This window comes from Podarcis muralis, chromosome 16, assembly GCF_964188315.1.
Source record: "Podarcis muralis chromosome 16, rPodMur119.hap1.1, whole genome shotgun sequence".
Taxonomy (NCBI): Eukaryota; Metazoa; Chordata; class Lepidosauria; order Squamata; family Lacertidae; genus Podarcis; species Podarcis muralis.
In genome coordinates, this window is record NC_135670.1 from 40,643,902 (window position 1) to 40,663,472 (window position 19,571).

The following is a 19,571-nucleotide window of genomic DNA, read 5'->3' on the forward strand; positions in this document are numbered from 1 at the left end:
ACAGCAGCAGCAGCAGAATACTAGGGCAGCCATGGGCTGCTTGTGGGCTTCCCTTAGGGGTGTGGTTGGCTACCACTGTGACAGGCAGATGCTGGATTAGAAGCTAGTCCCTTGCTTTAAGCCAGCGGGGCTTCATGTTTTCTTTCATTTAACCAGATGCCTCAGGGAAGCCCACGGACAGGACAGCAGTGCCTGCTGTTCTTATGAGGCAGGGGCTGAGGATTTCCCAACATGCAGACAAGGAGGGATGTTCCCAGCTGGTTCAGGGAAACCTCTAAGAAGCATCTCCTCAGATAACTGGCAGCGACTGTTCCCTCCCTGATGTGCATAAGGGCAAAACCTGCCATGTGGGCCAGGACTTCTCAGAAAGGCACATGTCAGCTGCTCTCAGTGCTGGGAAAAGGGCTGCTGCTGGGAATGCAAAGTGGCACAACCGCCCACACAGCCTCACTGCTGCTGCCGCCCCCACCTGCCGCATAAGTGTCCTAAAGGGCACCCTGGGGGTCCCTGGGGCCAGGACTAAGGCAGTGCCAGGCTTAGCTCATCCCTGCCTCTCCAGCCCCTTGCCGCCACTGCTGCCAGCTCTCTGGATTCATAGGCTAGAGGCCAAGCCACTCCCCCCCTTTTTGATTTAGTACTTTCATATTATGCTGTGCTATTGTTCTTCTTGTGTTTTATTTTTTATTGCAAGCTGCTCTGCTTCTTATGTTAATGAGATAAGAACAATATACCTCGGGTTACATACGCTTCAGGTTACATACGCTTCAGGTTACAGACTCCGCTAACCCAGAAATAGTGCTTCAGGTTAAGAACTTTGCTTCAGGATGAGAACAGAAATCATGCTCGGGTGGCACGGCGGCAGCAGGAGGCCCCATTAGCTAAAGTGGTGCTTCAGGTTAAGAACAGTTTCAGGTTAAGTACGAACCTCCGGAACAAATTAAGTACTTAACCTGAGGTACCACTGTAAAGCCAACCTGAACCCCAGGAGGCTGCTGCTGTGCTCCAGGGCATGCACTATCAGCTGGCTTGGGTTTGTGGCTGCCCATGGCTGATCTTTGAAGGTAGAGGAAGCCAAGGACAAGACTGGCAGTGTTGGGTGCCATGCTACTCACATCCCAGCACAAGAAAGGCTCAAGGCAGGGCTCACCTTTGCCTTCTCCCTTTACATAATATAATTCCCCTGGGCATTCGCAAAGAGCCTTTCCCTCAGAAGCCTCAGTCAGACATTGTGGAATTCAGGTGGGTGGTGGAGAAACAGTCTTCTTTGGCTTCCAATGCTCTAGTTTTGGAAGTTATGCTGTAGAGTTGAGAACAGCCGCATGACTGGCTTGGCAACAGCCTGTTCAGAAAAAGAGTGGCAAAAGTAGACCGCTCAAGCCCATGTGTCCATATGCAAATGAAATCTCCCAAAGACCCCGTGTGGAGCTGGACCCTGAAAAGGCGCCTAGGCCTGATTGCTCCAATGAGAGGACCATCTGCCTGCCTGCCTTGCATGGCTTTTCCTCTTCTCCCCTGGGCTGGGGAGGTAGCTCAGTTGCTTCAAGGCAAGGACAATCTGGGCAGCATAAGAAAGGCAGGCAGGCTTTGGATCAGCAAGTGGCTTTTGTTTGTTCTCCACCCCAGCTCTTCCCTCAACAAGCGAGAGGTGAGCAGCACCCGGACTTCACAGGTAGTTACAGGAAGGAGTTCCTGCTCCAAACCAGGATATGCAAATAAGCAGCAGCTTACGGGAAGGGAGACTGCCAAGATCTGTAAGGCAGTTTCCCATGATAGCCGGTTCAACCAGCTGCCTTTGGAGCACAGCCAGCCTGAGGCAGCAGAGAAGGAGTGCCTGTCAGCTCAGACCCTCAGCCTTCTTCCCCAGAGGCCTGATAGACACAAAATGGCCAAATCTAATGCACCTCTGAGGCTAGAAAGAAAGAAGGCAGTTTCCTTCAATAACTGATAGCAGTAGCAACCCTATTTAAGGAGTATAATGGTAGCAATGTTGGCATGGTGGAAATGCTCCAAGTACAGTGGTACCTCAGGTTATAAACACTTCGGGTTACAGACTCCGCTAACCTGGAAGTAGTACCTCGGGTTAAGAACTTTACCTCAGGATGAGAACAGAAATTGTGTGCCACTGGAACAGCGACAGCGGGAGGCCCCATTAGCTAAAGTGGTACTTCAGGTTAAGAACAGTTTCAGGTTAAGAACGGGCCTCCAGAACGAATTAAGTTTTTTTGTTTTTTTTTAAATAATATTTTATTAGAGTTTCAAATAATACAAAAAACAAAAGGAAAAAGAACAAGAAAAAAAGAATAAAAAAGAATTCATCCTTTACAATCCCATTTTCAGTCACTTTTTTTCTGCGACTTCCCCTCACCTCCCCTTCTTGTATTCCATGTCCAAATATTTATCCAACAAGTTCTTATCCCTAAATTCTTAACCTTAGTTTGTTATTATATTTATTATATTATATTTTTAACCTTAATTTGTTATCATATTTAATTCAATTTATATATCAACTTTTAACTTATATACCTCAATCCTTTACATTTGAGAACTTTTTCTAAGGTCGACCCAGTTTCCCTTCCACGAATTCCCCATTCTTATACCAATAACAACACAAAATTAAAAACAGAGTAAAAAGAATCAAACACCCTTTGGATTTCCAAACCCCACCCTCCCTTCCCTGGTTTCGATCCCAGAACCATTGTCCATTAGTCCACCTACTATCAGCCTGGCAACCTCACGTCCGAGGCCCTTAAGTCTCTCTCAGTCCCTCTCTGCCGGTTTCTTTGAAAGTCCCTTATAATTAACGCCAAGTCTCGGAGGGGCACTCTCTCTATAATGTCCATGTTCCTTCCAGCCAGACCTCCATGTTCAAAAGTGGGGCTCAACAGAACGAATTAAGTTTGTAAGAGGCACCACTGTACTGGAAGATGGGAAGTGACCCTTAATGGAATAAGCAGCTCATCACTGATTTTTTACAGTGCCTGATGGTAGGTGCAGTTCAGACATGGCAGTAGCAATGCGGAGTTTTTTTGCTACAAACCTTGAAGAAGATGAGGCTGGGTCCACCACAGAGAGAAGACTTTACTATTGTCTGGGGACTCTAGGGCAGCAGTGGGCCAGTCCTTCAGCAGGGGCAGGAAGAATCATTCCTGTCCAAAATGCTCAAGGGCAGGCACACACAGCTGACTGCTATGAGGTCCTTTCTGGATGTGACCTGCCTGGTGGGCGCTTCCTGTGAAGAGGGAAAGCTGAACTCTGAAAAATGGGCCTTCCCTGGCAATTGCTGCTCCAAGGGCTTGCCAAGAAACTATTCCCTTTGGGACATGTGGCCAGGCTCCCAATGACTACTATTTCCAAGACTTGACTTTCTGCAGCCCAGGAAGAATCCTGATGCAAGCTGTGTCTCAGACAAAGTGACACAGGATGCTAATGACTCTGCAACATACTGTGGGAGGGAGGGAGCGGTCCAGGCTGAACTGAGTCTCTTCTTACTGAAACTGTCACTCAGTTTTGTTATGTTTTTAAATGTGCCCAGTTTCTTTTGGCCAGCAGCTGCTGAAAACCTATGGGATTGTGGCTGCTCACTTATTAGGCGCTTCACCCCCAAATGCTTCCAGGAGGATCCATATTTGCTTTGGTGGGTACTGTCCCATCATCGCCACATCTAGACAGCCAGTTTATTTAGCATTCCATCTGATTTTCTTGCACAAAGTTTGTGGGGAGATTATATCACAACATAGGCTGTTTATTGAGCACTCATTCCAAGTTGTCTGTGAGGAAGTTATATGGTGATGACACAACAAGTAGTCATTATTCCACACTGTCCAGGGGTCACTTTATGTATTGCAAAGAAGGCTGATTTTGTTGTGCAAGAGTAACCTGAATTTGCTGGCATTCAGTTGAATCCCACCCACAAAACAGACTCATTTGAAATGCCACCATAGGAGCTGGTGGCTGCATCTGCCTTTATGCCTTACAAAGGTAGGGAAAGGTATGTTGGGGGGCAGGCTGGGAAAGGGGCACACATGGCACAGGAAGGTAGTGACTGTGCCGTGTGCCAGCCCCTCCTCCAACCTGGGGAATTGCAGTTGTCCTATCAGCCAGCCCCCCATGTGCATAAGTGAAATCACGTAAAATAGGGAGCTCCATCTAAAAAGCCACTAAATGTCTTTTCTTTTTCTTTTTTTTTACTACTGTCCAGCTCTCTCTTCTGCTCTCTCCAATCCAGACCAAAATATCTAGAGTTGAAGCTAGAGGATTCACAGGAAAATGGCAGCTGCTGCTGCTGCACTACCCTGCAAGTCAGCTGTTAGGTGGGGGAGGAGAGGGCTGTGCAGCCTCGTCAAAGCCCTGCTCGTCAAAACCCATGAGGAATCTCTAGCTCTCTTCCGCCATTTCCTGGTATGATTCTATTTATTATTTCCCAGCACCATATGTATACATGGTCATGCGCAAGCAGAATGCACATGTCGGGTGTGTGCCTGTATTATGTTGTAAATCGTCCTGTGATCTTCAGATGAAGGGTGGTATACAAATGTAATAAATAAAATTAAAAAATAAATCCAATGGCTCTGCTTGGAGAAATTTTAAATGCTTTACTTGCCCTGTTTCATGAGCAACTAAAAAAGGGGGGGGGACAGCTCCTGAGTGTCATCTTCTTGCCTAGTTCCCCTCCAGAAAACCTAGACCTAATCTGGAGGAGAGAAAATGCTTCTTTCTTCCCTTCCCTCCACACTTAAGTGAAATCCTCATCCTGTCTCTCCGCTTCCTTTGCTAATTCACTTCCCCTAGATATTGTTTTTCTCCTTTAAAGTCTGTTTATCCCACTCTTCAGTGCAATTAGAGAGTCAGTCATTGCTCTCAAGTCAGTGGTTCTCAAACTTTTTTCTCAAAAATTTGCTCATACCACACCAAATGTTTTTATTGGAAAAACCTACAAGTAGCAGTCCTTGATTTGTAAAGTAGAACACAACTACTTTATATGACCATGGGACAGCCAGAAAGTACAAAACAATGCGGCTACATAAGACCATGAATCATTCCCAAAATATAATTATAAATGAGCCCCTTACCTATGTGCCTTAAATATGTATACAAACTCAATGAGAGGTGTGAGCTTGCTTTTGCTGGAAAATCTCATTTATATTACCGGTAGGTGTAATTTGAGACAAACTCTGATCCCTTCATAAACACAAAGAAGCCATTCTCTTTTCTGATCTTTCATATGTATCAGAACTGAAAATCCCCGTTCATGCTATGTCGTGGAGAGACTGTAGAAGAATAGTCAGTGGTCTTGAACAGAAGAGTCCAGTGACATTTTCAAGGTGCAATCATTGGAAATGGATGTCATTGCCTCATCCTGAACAGCTGTGATTTGCAAAGGAGTCTATAAGCCAGTCAAAATTTTATGTAGACAATGATGCAAAGTCCTAAATCCTTCCTACCATGTTGCAAGATGTTCCTGTATGAGGCTGTTAAGTTCACTGATTGCTTGCCATCCTCTCCTGCCACAGCAGTGCGGAGTGCCATACCCTCCGAGAACCACTGATCCAAGTCATGATACATAGTTGTCACTAGGTGACAGCTGAAGGAGAGCCAAATATATTAAAGACTATCTTAAGAAATATTGTAAAATTGTTGAATGTTAAGACGATGTTGATTCTGAAATTAAGGGGTTGCTAGCTGTAATTATTATGTAATATGAAAAGAAAGCTAAAAAAATTAATTGAAATTAAGGGAAGGATTTGTTGAAGAGAATTAATTAGAGAATGGAATGCAGTAAGGAGAGGTATGAGGAGGTCGGGAAAGTAATTTTCATGAACATAAGGGAATGAAGTTATACATGTGGGTTTTTTTGCTTTTTTGTATGTATTTTTGATTTTCTTTTTTGTGTTTTTTTGTGATTTTTATGTTTTATAAAATTTGTGAAAATGCTAATAAATATCTTATAAAAAAAAAAAGAGGAGAGCCAAAGATCTTGGAGAACAAGTTGAAGGAGAGCCAAAGACAATTGCTAGCCCCTCAAGGGAGCTGGTGGAAAAGCCTCACTTGATTTTCTCCTTTGCTACCTTCCATCTGTTTCTGGCTTAATCCAGCCACCCCACTGAGCTCTGCCTACTGCAATCAGTCCCTGTTGCCATCGCTGCCCCTGTGAGAGGGGTGCATGGCAGAGTAGCTGTTGTGTGCAGCAGTGGCGTAGCGTGGGTTGTCAGCACCCAGGGCAAGGCAAGTAATTTGCGCCCCCTAACCCGTGGATTTTAGCAGATGTTGCGCCAGGCCCTACGCCACTGGTGTGCAGGGCCAGAATGGCATGCTGAAGAAGGGCACAGTGCCCCCTCTGCAGTTTGCAGAACTGTATGCAAGGAGGGCCCGGAAGAGGGGCAAGGGTGCTTTTCTCTCCACAAAGCACAGGGAGAGGAGGGAGGGCTCCCCATCTCCACAAGGCGCCTGGCTCTGGGCTCAGGCTCACCCGCTGCCTCGAGAAGGGCTTCTCCCAGGAGAAGGGACGGAACAGTGTGAAGGACGCCGGCAGCTTGGGGAACTTTTGACTTTAGAGCCAAGAGGAGTAACAGGGACAGGAGAGACAGTGGAAGCTGGAAGGGCGGGGGCCGAGGCGGCGAAGCTCTCCTCCCTGGTCGGACCACGAAGCGCCTCCGCGGACAAGGCTCCAGGGCCAGAGGCAGCGAAGGCTGCCAAACCGCGGCTGCGAGCGAGGCTCTTCCGCCTGGGCGCTGGGCGAGGGGAGCCCGCGGCGGCCTCACCCCCCGCAGCCAGCCTCCCCTCCCGCTCCTGCAGGCGCCTCGGGGCAGAGCCCAGCGAGCGGACAGAGGCGGCTGCGCAGGAGACGGCCACCCTCTGCGTTGCTTCTGCGGCTGCGCGGCGAGGGCGGCCAACGTGGCGCTGGTGGGGGGGGAAGGGCGAGAAGAGGGAGCATGCGCAGCGCGGGCAGTTCCTCCGGCTGACGCAACCGCCAGCTGCCCAATGAGCGCTCTCCCTGCGGCGGCGTCGCCACACGCTGACCAATGAGCGCGAGCCACGACGTTAGCTATGCGGAAGGGTCTGTTGGCCAGCCAGTCCGCCGGAGCGAGAGGGACCCGAGAGGAGCCGCCGCGCCGAGAGGAGGAGGAACCAGCCGCCGCCGCCGCCGCCATGGTCCCCCTGCCGGTCCCCGCAAGCGGGCCTCCGCCTCCCCACGCGCGGCTGCTGCTCTTGCCGGCGGCCGCCGCCGCCTCCTCGGCAGCCGCGTCGCCCGCCCCCGGCGCGGCCTTGTCTCCGCCGCCGCGCAAGAGGCAGCGCCTGGCGCACCTCAGCCCCGAGGAGAAGGCGCTGCGCCGGTGAGGGGAGCAGGGAAGGCGGGCGGGCGGGAGGGAGGGAAAGGGGCTCCGGAAACGGGCCTGGCCGCTGACAGCCTGGCCGCCTCTCTCCGCAGGAAGCTGAAGAACCGCGTGGCGGCGCAGAGCGCGCGGGACCGCAAGAAGGCGCGCATGGGCGAGCTGGAGCGGCAGGCCGTCGAGCTGGAGGCGGAGGTAGGTGGCCAGGGAGGGCAGCGCGGGCCGGAGAGGGGGCTCCCGGGGCCACATCCCGCCGCTCAGCGCCGCCTCTCTCCTCCCCGCAGAACCAGAAGCTGCTGGCCGAGAACCAGGCGCTTCGCGAGCGGACGCACAGCCTGGCGCGGGAGAACCGGGAGCTGCGCCTCCGCCTCGGGCTTCCCGCTCTGGAAGCGGCGGCGGCACCGCCCGCAGGAGCAGAAGGAGGGGCAGCACCGATAGCAGTAGCGCTCAAGGTAAGAGAGCAGCTCCAAGAGGCCCCACCTGTCTCCCTGAACTCGAGCGCTCACCTGAGTCTCTCTCTCTCCTTCCCCCTCAAAGGTGGAGATGCTGGAAGAAGATGAGGGGGAGCAGCCCGAGAGGGGCAGCACCATTGGGGCAACGGCCGGGTCCGCTGAGTCTGCAGCACTTAGACTACGTGTTCCTCTGCAGCAGGGACAGGCCCAGCAGCCGCTCGCCTTGGTGGTGGTGGCCTCCGCTTGGATCCAGACAACTCTGATTCTTCAGATTCTGAGGTGAGTTCTGTTGCAACCCTTTCTGGCCTGCTGTGCACAAATGCAGATGGAACATGGACCCCTTTGGCTTCCTAGAGCACAGCTCAGACTGGGCTTCATCCCACAAAGAACGGCCTTGATTTCCTCACATTCTCACAGCAACGGGTAGCCACCTTACTTTCACCAACTGGTTAGGCAGGTTGTTAGCTGGGGAGCTGACTGGGACATCTTGAAATGGGATGTTTTTTGTGCTAATGAGAGGACTTATTCCTTTTGCAGTCTGATCTCCTCTTGGGCATTCTGGACAGCTTGGATCCAGACTTGTTCCTGCACTATGGAGGAAGTGCAGAACCAGCCTGTGTGGAGAAGTTGCACCAAGAAGCGAGTGGAGAAGCAGATTCCTTACCAGCCTCCCCCAGTTCCTCTCTGGGGTCCACAACACCCAAGCTGGAGGCCATTAATGAACTTATACGGTTTGACCATGAGTATACCAAACCCTTCTTCCTGGAGATTGTGGCGGAGGGGGAGGGCCAAGCCAATATGCTAGTGAGAATAGAGGAAGTTGTTCCTCCCTCCTCTGAAAGCGTCCCCCTGGAGTACCCCATCTCTGTCAAGGAGGAGCCTGTCAATGTTCTCTTACCTGAGCTGGGCGTCTCCCACCTGCTCACCTCAGACCAGAAGCCTCAGCTCACCCCCTGTCTGCTAGATGCTTCCAGTGATTCAGGTTACGAGGGCTCCCCTTCCCCTTTCAGTGACCTGTCCTCCCCATTGGACGCAGAGTATGGCTGGGAGGAGGCCTTTGCCAATGAACTTTTTCCGCAGCTGATCAGTGTGTAAAAGAGTCTCTGACTCCCCCAGTGAGTCCCTGCCCTCACAGCCAAAAGGAGAGCAGGGCTACTTATAAAGAACATTCCTCTTGAAAGTGTTTCAGCAGAACCTTAAGTATTGTTCTCATTTGTATGTTTTATCTACCCAATATTTGCCTAATGCAGAGATGAGGCGATCTAAGAAATTGACATTTTACAGGGTTAGAAGTGGGCACCTGTGCTCTTTGAGTAAGACATTGCCCTATGAGGGGTGGGTGGGTTTTCCCATTTTCATTTATGTAAATAATGGGGCAATTTGGGATAGAAATCTTTTGTAAAACAAAAAAGTGTAATAATTATTTTTCCTCCGCTGCATATTTAAACAACGATCTGCAATTAAAAAAATGGAAGTGATTTCTTGCCTGCCTTCCCCACCCTATTAAACGTGTAAAATACTTTTCCTATAGACAGTATTGCACAATTGCTGGCAATAAGGTGGTTTAGGGTTTGAAGAAAGATTATTATTATTTGGGCAGTCAGAACAGAAAGTATGGCATTGCCGCATAAAGAATAGTCACTAGCTTTGCACCATTCCTTTTCATTCACATTAAGATTTTGAAAGGAACAAGGTATCAAAATTGAGCCAGTAAGTGTTCCGGTTATCAGACTTTTTTTGGAATCCGAACGTACTCCGTGCGGGGGGTGCACTTCCATTTTGAGTTCCACACTTCTGTTGCCTGCTTGTTTGCCACCCAACCTGGGCTTCCCTTACTCGGTGCCGGCACCGGACACTGGCGACACCCGGAAGCGGTGAGGGGATGGCACTGCAGCATCAGCCCCACACACTCGTCCCTTCAATGGCAATTGGTAGATCAGTGCTAGTTTTTTATACTTCGTAGTAAATTGCAGCCTGGTCTATTGCTGTCATTTTGTGGATCAATGGTCTCGTCAGATAGTAAAATTCATGTTAAATTGCTGTTTTAGGTGTTGTTTTTAATTGTCTGGAACGGATTACAGTCATACCTCATGTTACGTCCACTTCATGTTATGTTCTTTCAGGTTACGTCCCGCAGCAACCTGGAAGTACCGGAAAGGGTTGCTTCCGGGTTTCGCCACTCACACATGGGCAGACGTGCAAAATGACGTCATGCGAAGTGGCAAATTGCAACCCGTGCGTGTGCAGATGCGCCGCTGTGGGTTGTGTTCCTTTCATGTTGTGAACAGGCCTCCAGAACGGATCCCGTTCACATCCAGAGGTACCACTGTAATCCATTTTGCATTACTTTCTATGGGAAAGCGTGCCTTGGTTTTGGAACAGACTTCCAGAATGGATTCAGTTTGAGAACCAAGGTACCACTGTACTATTAAATGCTGTGAAACTGCTTTTGATCCAGACCAGGAAGCAAGAAAATAGGCCCACCTCTCTGATTTGGAGGAGGGCTTAGTAAACTGGACAAAAACTTCTGGCTGATAAAAATAGCAGTTGCATGAAAGCAGCAGCTGTGAAAGCCCAAGAACTCCCCATATTGTTCTGAAAGAGCCAAGCAGAAGCGGTGTATGCCTTTTTTGTTGAAGTGGTTTCCAGCAACTTCCCTGCTCGATATTTCTGAGAGGTGTACATCTCATAACAGCAGAACTTGATGTCACCCATTCATTTCAGCTGACACAGAAATACAGATTACTACAAGTACTAAGTCACAACACTTTGAGGGATCATAGGCTAAAAACTGCACATGAAAGACTCAAAATCCAAGGGTGCCACTAGAAGTTGTAGGGGCAGAGCCAGATAAATTGTTACCAAAACATTGAAAGTGCAATGTGGTAATGTGTCCCTCAAGGCAGGTTTTTTTTTGGGGGGGGGGGTCGCATTTAGGCCGCTGTTAGTGCTTGAGATGCAAGACACCTGCTCCACCTTACACAGCAACTGCAGGTGCTTTTATTGCTTTAGCGCCACAATGGCACTTGCTGATTTGCAACACAGCTTGTTCAGGGAGATGGTTTGATCACTTCAGTAGGTTGCGAGTGCTCGGTGGTGTATATTTTTCAGGGCCTTCTGGAGGGGCAAAGGCTGAACTAAAAAGTCCAAAGGAGCTTTTCATGGCAGCTAGCCAATGCAGCATCACCAGGGGCCAGCAGAAACTTGCAACTATTCCACCACCTCTTCAGTGGTCAAAACAGCAAGACCATCCCACAGCATACTACAAACGTTAAAAAAGTTTATTGACATACAAATTGGTCCAACCAAAGACAGACCACAATCCAATGTTGCTTATTTCAAACGGACGGACCAGCAAACACACTCAGAGAACTCCCCCTCTGAGCTATACTTGTGTGGCACTGTTTTCCTGTGAGGAAGCAGAGACAGGTCTCAATGACAAAAATGAATTGGAAAATAAATTAAAGTGATCTGGATCTATTTATTTCTGGAATCAGAAGAATTCCCCTTCTCTCACCAGTATTTGTGGGATAAGCAGCCTCATAACCAACATGCTTACATAAGCTGTCCTGCCAGGCTTAGCTCACCTTGAGACACTAGATAATCAAGTCTTTGTCCGCCCCGCCCCCTGAAAAGCTCAGCATGTGTTCCAGCTTAGCCGCATGGCTTTAACAAACCTCCCTTGAGTTCCTATACCAATAATTTAGGAACTTTCACCACTTTGTAAGAAAGCCAAGTTTTACAGCCTGTGCAACATTCTGAGTGCTGTTGCTGTACGGAAAAGGACGTGAATCTGACCTTTGGAGAGTTTTAGACAATTTTAAGCTTACCAAATGTGTTGTCCTTTAGAACACACAAGGGCATATTCTAAAGGTCTGTATTCCCACACTTTGCTTGTGTCCTCACCATGGAGTACTTGCCCAAACCTGGATCCTGGCATTCAGGAATTCTTTCTTTATATACCTATTTTATCCTTCCACCAACAGAAGTAGTCTTCATTAAACAGCATTTAGCCAGCATGAATGGTAACTGCAACATCTGAAAAAGAACCACCACTCACTCCTTCTGACTTCCAAGGATGTGGGCCAATGGAAGACCCAATGCCAGAGCCAGACATTTGCCTTCACCGTCTTCTCACATCAGCTGTGGATAAATGCTTTTCCCACCAGTTGTTGCCAGGCTACATCTCCAGTCTCTTGACCACTAGCCCTGCTGGCTGCAGGTGACAGTTTAGTCTTAACAAGATTGGGGGGTGGATGCACAGGGTTTCCACTCTGAATTAAGATGTAAATGTTTAGGTACAATTGTTCTAACGTTTTGAAGAAGACAAGGAGTGTGGGCAGGGAGGATTAATAAAAATTTAAAAAAAACACCAACAAAAAGGACATATACATAAACTCAAGTGACCATCCAGGAAATGAAGCAAGAACAGGGGGAAGTGAGTGTGGTTTTAAAGTCTTTCAGGTGAGGATGTTTTGCTGATGTTGCCCTTCCTGGTAATTCTAGATTTAGGAAAGGACCATTTTGTAGCTTCCTGGCAGCCAGGAAATGGCTTTTCTGAATAAAGACACGAGGTATCGTTCCAGAGGAAAGCAACTTTGTGTTCTATGGCATTCAGACAGTTGTCACTGGAGGACTGGCAGCACCAGCCATGGCTCAGATTCAGGCACAAGGTGAAATGAACGTTAAAGCTGCTGTTTTGGGCAGGCTGATACTTGTATGACATTGGTTTTGGGAATGGTTGGCCCAAAGCCATCAACTGTGTCCTGACTCCCTCAACCCAATGAGCAATCTTTGGGAGGAAGGGGAGAGTAAGCAGGAGTCAGCCAACAGAAATGGCTCTTGACTCAAAGCTAAGGCCTGCAGCCAGCTCTGTGGCTTGGCCTCTATCCTGCCCCACCTCTTGACAATTTCTAGGCCACACTTGAGCCGGCAAGGATGCCTGCAAGGTGCCCTTTCCTCCCAGCAACACTTAAGCCACACGGCTCAAGGAGCAGCAGTGAAAGCGAATGCAGGCAAACACTCAAGATTGAGACTCTCCTTTTAAAGCAGGTGAAAATCCTCCACTGAAGTTCCAAACAGAACAACACTTGTAGCTTAGTGGGCATAGAGGGTGGTCTGAGCCAGAACTACACTGTCAGCTCCTGACTTTTACTCCATGAAAAGGGAAGAAAAAAGTCACACCCAAAAGGAAAAATACAAACCCTACCCATCACGTTTCTTTACAAGGACTCTGAAAGCGTCTTCTGCTCCATGTTCCAGACATGTTACTATTCCACCCTAGACTCTTTATGGTCCTCACAGTCCCCTCCCCCGAAAAGTCCAGTCTCAGCATGTCTGGAGAACTCTGCCTCAGCCCCTTCTTCTTTGCCTACAACTCCATCTCTTCGTCTGCACCTGCAGGGCGCCCCAGGGGGCCATAGAGGGCCGAAGGCATCTCCTCTTGCTGAGGCTCCTCAGGAAACTCTGCCGTCTGTGGGCAAAAGGCAGCTTCCTGGGCTGCTGGCTTCGTGGGGCATCTTCCTGTGATCAGTGGCTTGAAGTTTTTCACAGAAACAGGCGTCCTTTCAGTGAGGAACTCTGGGAGAGGCTTCCAAAGCACCAGCTCCATGGAGGGGCGGCTCCTGCGTGGATGAGAGCACAGGAATCACAACAGAGAATCCTGTTGCATCAACCCCTAGCCAAAGCCCTGCAGTGTTACTGCTGCTCTGGAGTTCATTTTTTTGGTCCCTTCAACAACCCCCTCCTCAACCCAAGCAGGAAGATCCTGTCACAGCCTGCCTTGCTATGGCCCTGGGCAGGGTGTGTGTGAAACCGGCAAATGCATTGTTAGTTCAGTGGACTGTGCGGCCCCCTCCCAAGCACCACCATGAGCCAGGCTTCGCTCTGGCAGCTCCTTACATGGACTCGATCATTTGCCTTGTCAGGTCTCCTTCGTAATCCCTCTTCAGTCCTGTTTTCAGGGTGTCAGAAAGAACCAAGGTGGGAAGGGTGCAGACACCTCCTGCCGGAAGGGCGCTCTCATCTTCTTCATCCTCGTCAATTATTCTAGCAACAGAAAGGGATATGAATTCTTTTCTTTCAAATATAAAGCTGTATAGAAATGAAACAACAACAACAACAACAACAACGATGATGATGTCACCACAAAAAAAGAAAAAGCAGCTAGACATTCCGTTGCGGCAACTGCAAGTTTAAGGTGCTTGGCAATTAGCTTATACTTCAAAGTTTCCAACACTGCTGTGAAGGCAACATTGGAAGTGTTTGGGCAATTTCTGATGGAATCATTGATGGGGTGGGGGGAGGAGAAGATGAGGTCTATCAATCTCACCTATTCACCTCTGCACCTACTCACTTTCAGCCAAAGTAGAGAAAATACCAGTGTGAAAACAAAAAACAAGCAAACACCAGGCCAGGAGCAGCAAATCCAGTCCAGGGGGTTGCAAAAGGAGGCACCTTCCCCCCTCCTGAGCTGAAGTGTCCCGGCCCCTACCTGTCCTCGATCTCCTGCAGCTTCCTGCGGGCCGCCTCGCACTGCAGCTCCCCCGCCGACTGCTCCATCTCTTCCCAGGGAACGTCCAGCGGACCAGGCAGGTGACTCTGGCCCTGCGGAGAGAGTCCCGGGCCGCACGGCTGGCCCGCGACAAGGAGCCACTCTCCCAAGGCAGGCACCGCCTCCGCCAGCCTCTTCTTGGCCTCCGGGCAGCTGGCGAAGGAATGGCGCAGCTTAGACGGGGCTCCGCGGCGGCCGAAGCTCCCGGGGGCCGCTCCCCGCCGCGCCCCCTCCCCACTTCCCCGCCGGCCGGCCGGCGCTTACCCGTCGGGCTCCCCGTCCAGGCGGCGCTTCTGGCTGCTGCTGCGGCTGCGGCGGCGCAGGGCGGGCGGCCTGCGGGGGAGAGAAGGCTGCGCTCAGCGGGAGCCGCCAGGGCGCCCAGGCCCGGACCACCCCGCCCCCCGCCCGCCCGCCCCTTACCGTGCGCGGATCCTGGGCGGCGGCGCGCAGAGGCCGGCCCGGCGGGCCCCCAGCCCCTCCATGGCGCTCCCCGCCGCGGGCCGGAGCTGGGCCGGCGGGGGCGCGGCTCCTCCCCCCGGAAAGGCCCCCTGCAGGGCCGCCATGGCGCGCCGGGGAGCGCAGGCGCGGGTTCGCGCGGGGCCTCCTCGTCCTCTGAGGGGCCGCTGCTTCCGATCTTCCGCTTCCGCTCCCGGAGGACGCCGGGAATGGCAGGCGGCGGCGCCCAGGGCATGCCGGGAGCAGTCGGGGAGGCGGGGCGCCGCCCTTCCGGTAAGCCCCTTCCGCCCGGCCTGCTCCTTGCCGGGCTCCCCTCCTGCCCTCGGCTCCTGGAAGTGGGGCAGCCGGAAACGTCAGTAAGAAACACACGACCCATTTCCCCCCCTTTCCCTGTTTAAGCGCCGCCGGGAGACGAAGGGATCGCGGGGCGTCTCTTATTTTGACGGCTGCTTGCGAGGCAGCGCCCCCTAACGAGGACCCCCGGTACTGCAGGTGTAAACCCCGCGGAGTCCGGGAAAGTGGGGGACTGACTTGCAACATTGTATCCAGCCTTGTTACTTTTTACCCAGTAGAGCCGTGGTCTCATTTTCTACAGTAAAAAATTTCAATATAAAATCACATCTGTGATGGATTTTCATCATTCCAATGGTGTTTTGCTCAGGGAAAGGATGGCGACCAGAGGAGGGAGGTCAGGCCTGGGGGAGCCAAAATCCCCTGCAAACCCTGCCTAGGTCTCACCTTCCAGACTCGGACAAAGGGGGATATTGGACTTGGCCTGGATGTCAGAGATTGCCGGCATCACCTTTTGCCTTAACCAGTGCCAGGAATGCTAAATATCCCTGACTGACAAGGCATCAGTTTTCAGCCAAGATGCCACTCCTAGTTTATGACATGCTTGTGACATATGTGTGACGATTTCAGTGTGGTGTTATGGGTAATTCGGGGAAACCTTTAAAAGAAAGTGACACCCTTTGTTTGGGGCTTCTCTCTGCATCTTTTATGTTGTAGTTTGGAGTCATTGTTGCAACAATAAAGATCAGGCCTCTTGGCTGCTGTTTTGCTTCTATATCCTGGCTATGTTCTTTGCTTGACTCTTCAACCGGAGCCTGCAAAACTCTTTGCAGCAGTGGCCAGCATGGGACAGTGGCCACACCCTGCGAAATGGCTTTGACTGGCTCCACACCTGCGAGGCCGAGACGGGGGTGTTGTCATCTGCACAGCCCATGACACCCCCCGCGCCCCCACTCTGCCCAGGCTTGCCCAGAGAGGTCACTTTGCTGCTGCTAGCACAGCAAAAAACAATGCAGAATGGCAACAGTTACAAGTGCAGCCACAGCAGGCACTGTGATTCCCCTGCGGTTTGACTTCACCCCTGGAGGCACACTCCATTGTCTCTCGAGACAGATGGATTGCAACCAAACCTGCTGTCCACCTGACTTCCACTCTGCTGCTGCAGTCAACTTTACAGCCCCCTCGCCCCTCTTTTTCCCCCCAAAAAAAAGAAGAAAGAAAGAAAAGAAATACCGGTACTAGGCTAACAACATCCAGCTATTCTTCAGGGTTGTCTTCACTTCTTCCCGCCTCCCTTCAGCAAAATGGGGCTAACAACAGGGGGCTGTTTTGCAGGGCTGGCATAGCTCACATTCTCTCTGCTCTTAAAGCACATTCTTGCAAACCTGCTCCATGCAATAGGGGTATAATCACAGACTTCATCTACATTGGTACTAACAGAGTAATTTTAAAAATGCTTACAAACTCAGGAGAAAATCACCTCCTGTTTTGGCACGAAAGCCTAAATGAGAAGGATCATGACACACCACTCCCCAGTTGCAGCTGCACTTAAATCCCAGGTACCATGAAGTGGTGGCAGCAGCAGCCTTTCACCAGGGGAAGCCAGTGGGAAAGGCTTAAAGTCAAGCCAAAAATCTCTGGTCACCTCCAGGGTTGTATTTTATTTCGTTGTCCCCGAGAGGGGGCAATGACAATAAAGATATTATTATTATTATTATTATTATTATTATTATTATTATTATTATTATTATTGGAGAGGTTTGAGGGCACACTGGAAATTTAGGTTTGTGCAATTAAAGTGGATTAAAGTGCCCCATTGTCCTGGTGCAACAAATCCACTTCAATCAATTAGTGTCCTATATTGGCATAGAATACGTGCATCATTTACATGGATCAGAACACAGCACTGTTAACAGAACATAGTAGGAGCTACTTTAGGATAAAACTGTCCAGACACTGTGAGGTATGAAAATGGCTCTTAGGACCTATAGTGACGTAATTTCATGGTTTCATTCAAAAATCTTGCCACATTCTCCACAACGTCATTCCTACAATTTGTCAGTCTGCATTTCTTAGTAAAGAAAGTGTTGATTTATGTGTAGAGATTTTTCCTGTTCTACTTAATTCAAGAGTGTTCTGGAAAGTTTTCTTTCTATGTGAAAGAAACAGGCAGAAGGTTATTGTTTGGGTTATTTCTTCTGGGAAGCTGAGTACAGCTGGTTTAAACTAGTTCTGTTATCTTTCTGTCAAGGTTGTGCTGACTATTAAAGTCAGACCAGGAGGAGCCTGGGTCTCACTTTTTCCTTTTATCTCATTGTTCCTGTGTGGTATTCTGTATGCTGTAGTGTTAAGGTTTGGTCTTATTACAACTGGATTTTGAATGTACTGAATTTGTGACCATTATGCTCATTTGCTTTCAGTAGCAGTAAAGCTCTGCTGGATGGACTTCCGGGTTGGTGCCTCCGGCAATGGCGGAGTTCCTCTGATCGGGAGGAACTTGCCCCATGGGAAATTGGGTCTGTACCGCCGCGGCGAAGGCGGAGACCCGTAAAAATCACAGGCGGGAGAAGCCTGTGAATGTGGGATTCGGCGGGCACCTTTTGCGCCTCCCCTACTCGCGGGGGAACCCGGTTTTGGGGACCCGGAGCGACGTGGGGTGAGCGGCGTGGTGCTTCGAATAGTCTGCTTCTTCCACGGAGCGAAGCCGCATAGCTGTTGCCGGAGAGCGCTGACTTTTTCCTGTGGACAATTTGACTTCAAAGTAATTACCCGTGAGTAGAGCTGAAACGGGAGAATCGGACTTTAAACGTTTAATTTGGCATCGAAACGGGGAGGTTCAAAACAGGAAGTCCGCCTTCCCTATTTGTAAATAGACTGAGGCAAGGAGGCTGCAAGCTAAAGTCTTGGAAAGCCTTTCGTAAAAGATTAAACTTCAATCGGTAAAGAGCATAAAACCCCCCTTGGAGGCAGGAGAAGAGGGGGAGAAGTTGTGGACTGAGTATGCCTGCAGGACAGAGTGAAAAAAGTTAAAATACCACCGCTCTGACCCTGGGAACGGGCTGCTAGTAGGACTGACGTTTTGGAATGTTCATTGACAGCATTTAGAATGTTCATTGACAGGTAGCGAAATGAGGACTTCCGGGTTAGCGCCACCGGCAATGGCGGATTTCCTCTGATCGGGAGGAATCCGCTTCGTGGAAATTAGGGTCTTGACCGCCACGGCGAGGCGGAGACCCACTAAAAACCACAGGCGGGAGAAGCCTGTGGACGTGGGATTCGGCTGGCACCTTTTGCGCCTCCCCTACTCGCAGGGAAACCCGGTTTCGGGGATCCGGAGCGACGTGGGGTGAGCGGCGCGATGCTTCGAATCGACTGCTCTTTTCATGGAGTGAAGCCGCATTGCTGTTGCCGGAGAGCGCTGACTTTTTCCTGTGGACAATTGGACTTTAAACAAGTACCCGTGAGTAGAACGGAAAATTGGATTATTAAACTTCGTAATTTGGCACCGAAGCGGGAAGGTCTAAACAGGAAGTCTGCCTTCCGCTTTTGTAAATAGTTTGAAGCAAAGACATCGCAAGCTAAAGTCTGAAAAGTTTTTTGCAAAGAACTAAATTTCCATCGGCTAAAATTACTAAACCCCCCTTGGAAGCAGGAGAAGAGGGGGGAAATCTTAGATTGTTCAAGCCTGCAGGAGAGAGAGTAAATAAAGATATATTTCTACCGTCTTGAACCTGGGAACGGGCTGTCAAGAAGACAGACGTTTTGGGAAAGTTCATTGACAGTGAATAAAACGTATGTTGACAGATAGTTAAAAAAGAGAAACATATTGATTCCAATGTTTCCTTTTGCACTTAAAAGGAACAAAATATTTGAAAAACGAAAGTAATTTTGTTGCCGGATCTGCTTTCAAAAGGACGGATACAAATAGAAATTGTTTCCTCCAGAGGGAGCTTTTGAAACTGCTGTTGGAGTGGACCTGGAGAACTCGCCAGCTGTAGAGATTAAAGATCGTGAGAACTAGACATTGACCTTGGACAAGAATGTGGGCAGAGGAAGCCTTAGTCTCTGCTTTTTGCAGGACAAGTGCTTTGTTGGAGCAGCTTCATAAGAAGATGGATTTGATGACTACTGCAACTGAAAATTTTGGACAAACATTGAATACCTATATAGAAACCTCTCAGGAACTGACCCAGGAATCTGCTTTGATAGGGCAAGCTGTGGAGAAGATAAAGGAGGAGGTCGTTGTTGAACCTCAAGTAATGCAAGTGGAGAGAGCCACGGCCTTGCAGGAACATAAGCTGTCGTTTTTGATGCCCGAATCTGGAGTGGGCCAGAATTGGAGTGATGGAGTCCCGTTTGGACTGGAGATGGGAAGTTGGATAGATTCCCCTTATGCAGGGATGTTCTGACTTTTGGGATTTGGTTCTGGGCCAGGGGGAGACTGGAGTTGTGGGGGCCTTTAACTTTGGAGGGACATTGAAGCATGCCTTG

At 49.9% G+C, this 19,571-nt stretch overlaps 2 protein-coding genes across 3 annotated transcripts; one reads left to right on the forward strand and one right to left on the reverse strand.

Moving 5' to 3' along the window:
* The first annotated feature begins 7,029 nt into the window (after positions 1 to 7,029).
* XBP1 (X-box binding protein 1) lies at positions 7,030 to 8,603 on the forward strand. The gene is made up of 5 exons (XM_028710437.2): positions 7,030 to 7,331; positions 7,427 to 7,523; positions 7,613 to 7,780; positions 7,866 to 8,059; positions 8,318 to 8,603. Exons 1-5 carry the CDS (start codon positions 7,045 to 7,047, stop codon positions 8,583 to 8,585), a joined length of 1,014 nt encoding a protein of 337 aa, XP_028566270.2. The 5' UTR covers positions 7,030 to 7,044; the 3' UTR covers positions 8,586 to 8,603.
* A 2,437-nt stretch (positions 8,604 to 11,040) lies between these two features.
* On the reverse strand, positions 11,041 to 14,911 carry CCDC117 (coiled-coil domain containing 117). 2 transcript variants are annotated; one of them, XM_077920788.1, is made up of 5 exons: positions 14,754 to 14,911; positions 14,598 to 14,666; positions 14,274 to 14,486; positions 13,682 to 13,828; positions 11,041 to 13,404 (listed from the first exon to the last, which is right to left on the reverse strand). In XM_077920788.1, the coding sequence occupies exons 1-5, from the start codon at positions 14,894 to 14,896 to the stop codon at positions 13,152 to 13,154; spliced, it is 825 nt and encodes a 274-aa protein (XP_077776914.1). In that variant the 5' UTR covers positions 14,897 to 14,911; the 3' UTR covers positions 11,041 to 13,151. The 2 variants fall into 2 exon arrangements, with proteins under 2 accessions (XP_077776914.1, XP_028565942.2); XM_028710109.2 differs by having other exon boundaries at positions 13,682 to 13,873; positions 14,754 to 14,839.
* Positions 14,912 to 19,571: the final 4,660 nt, after the last annotated feature.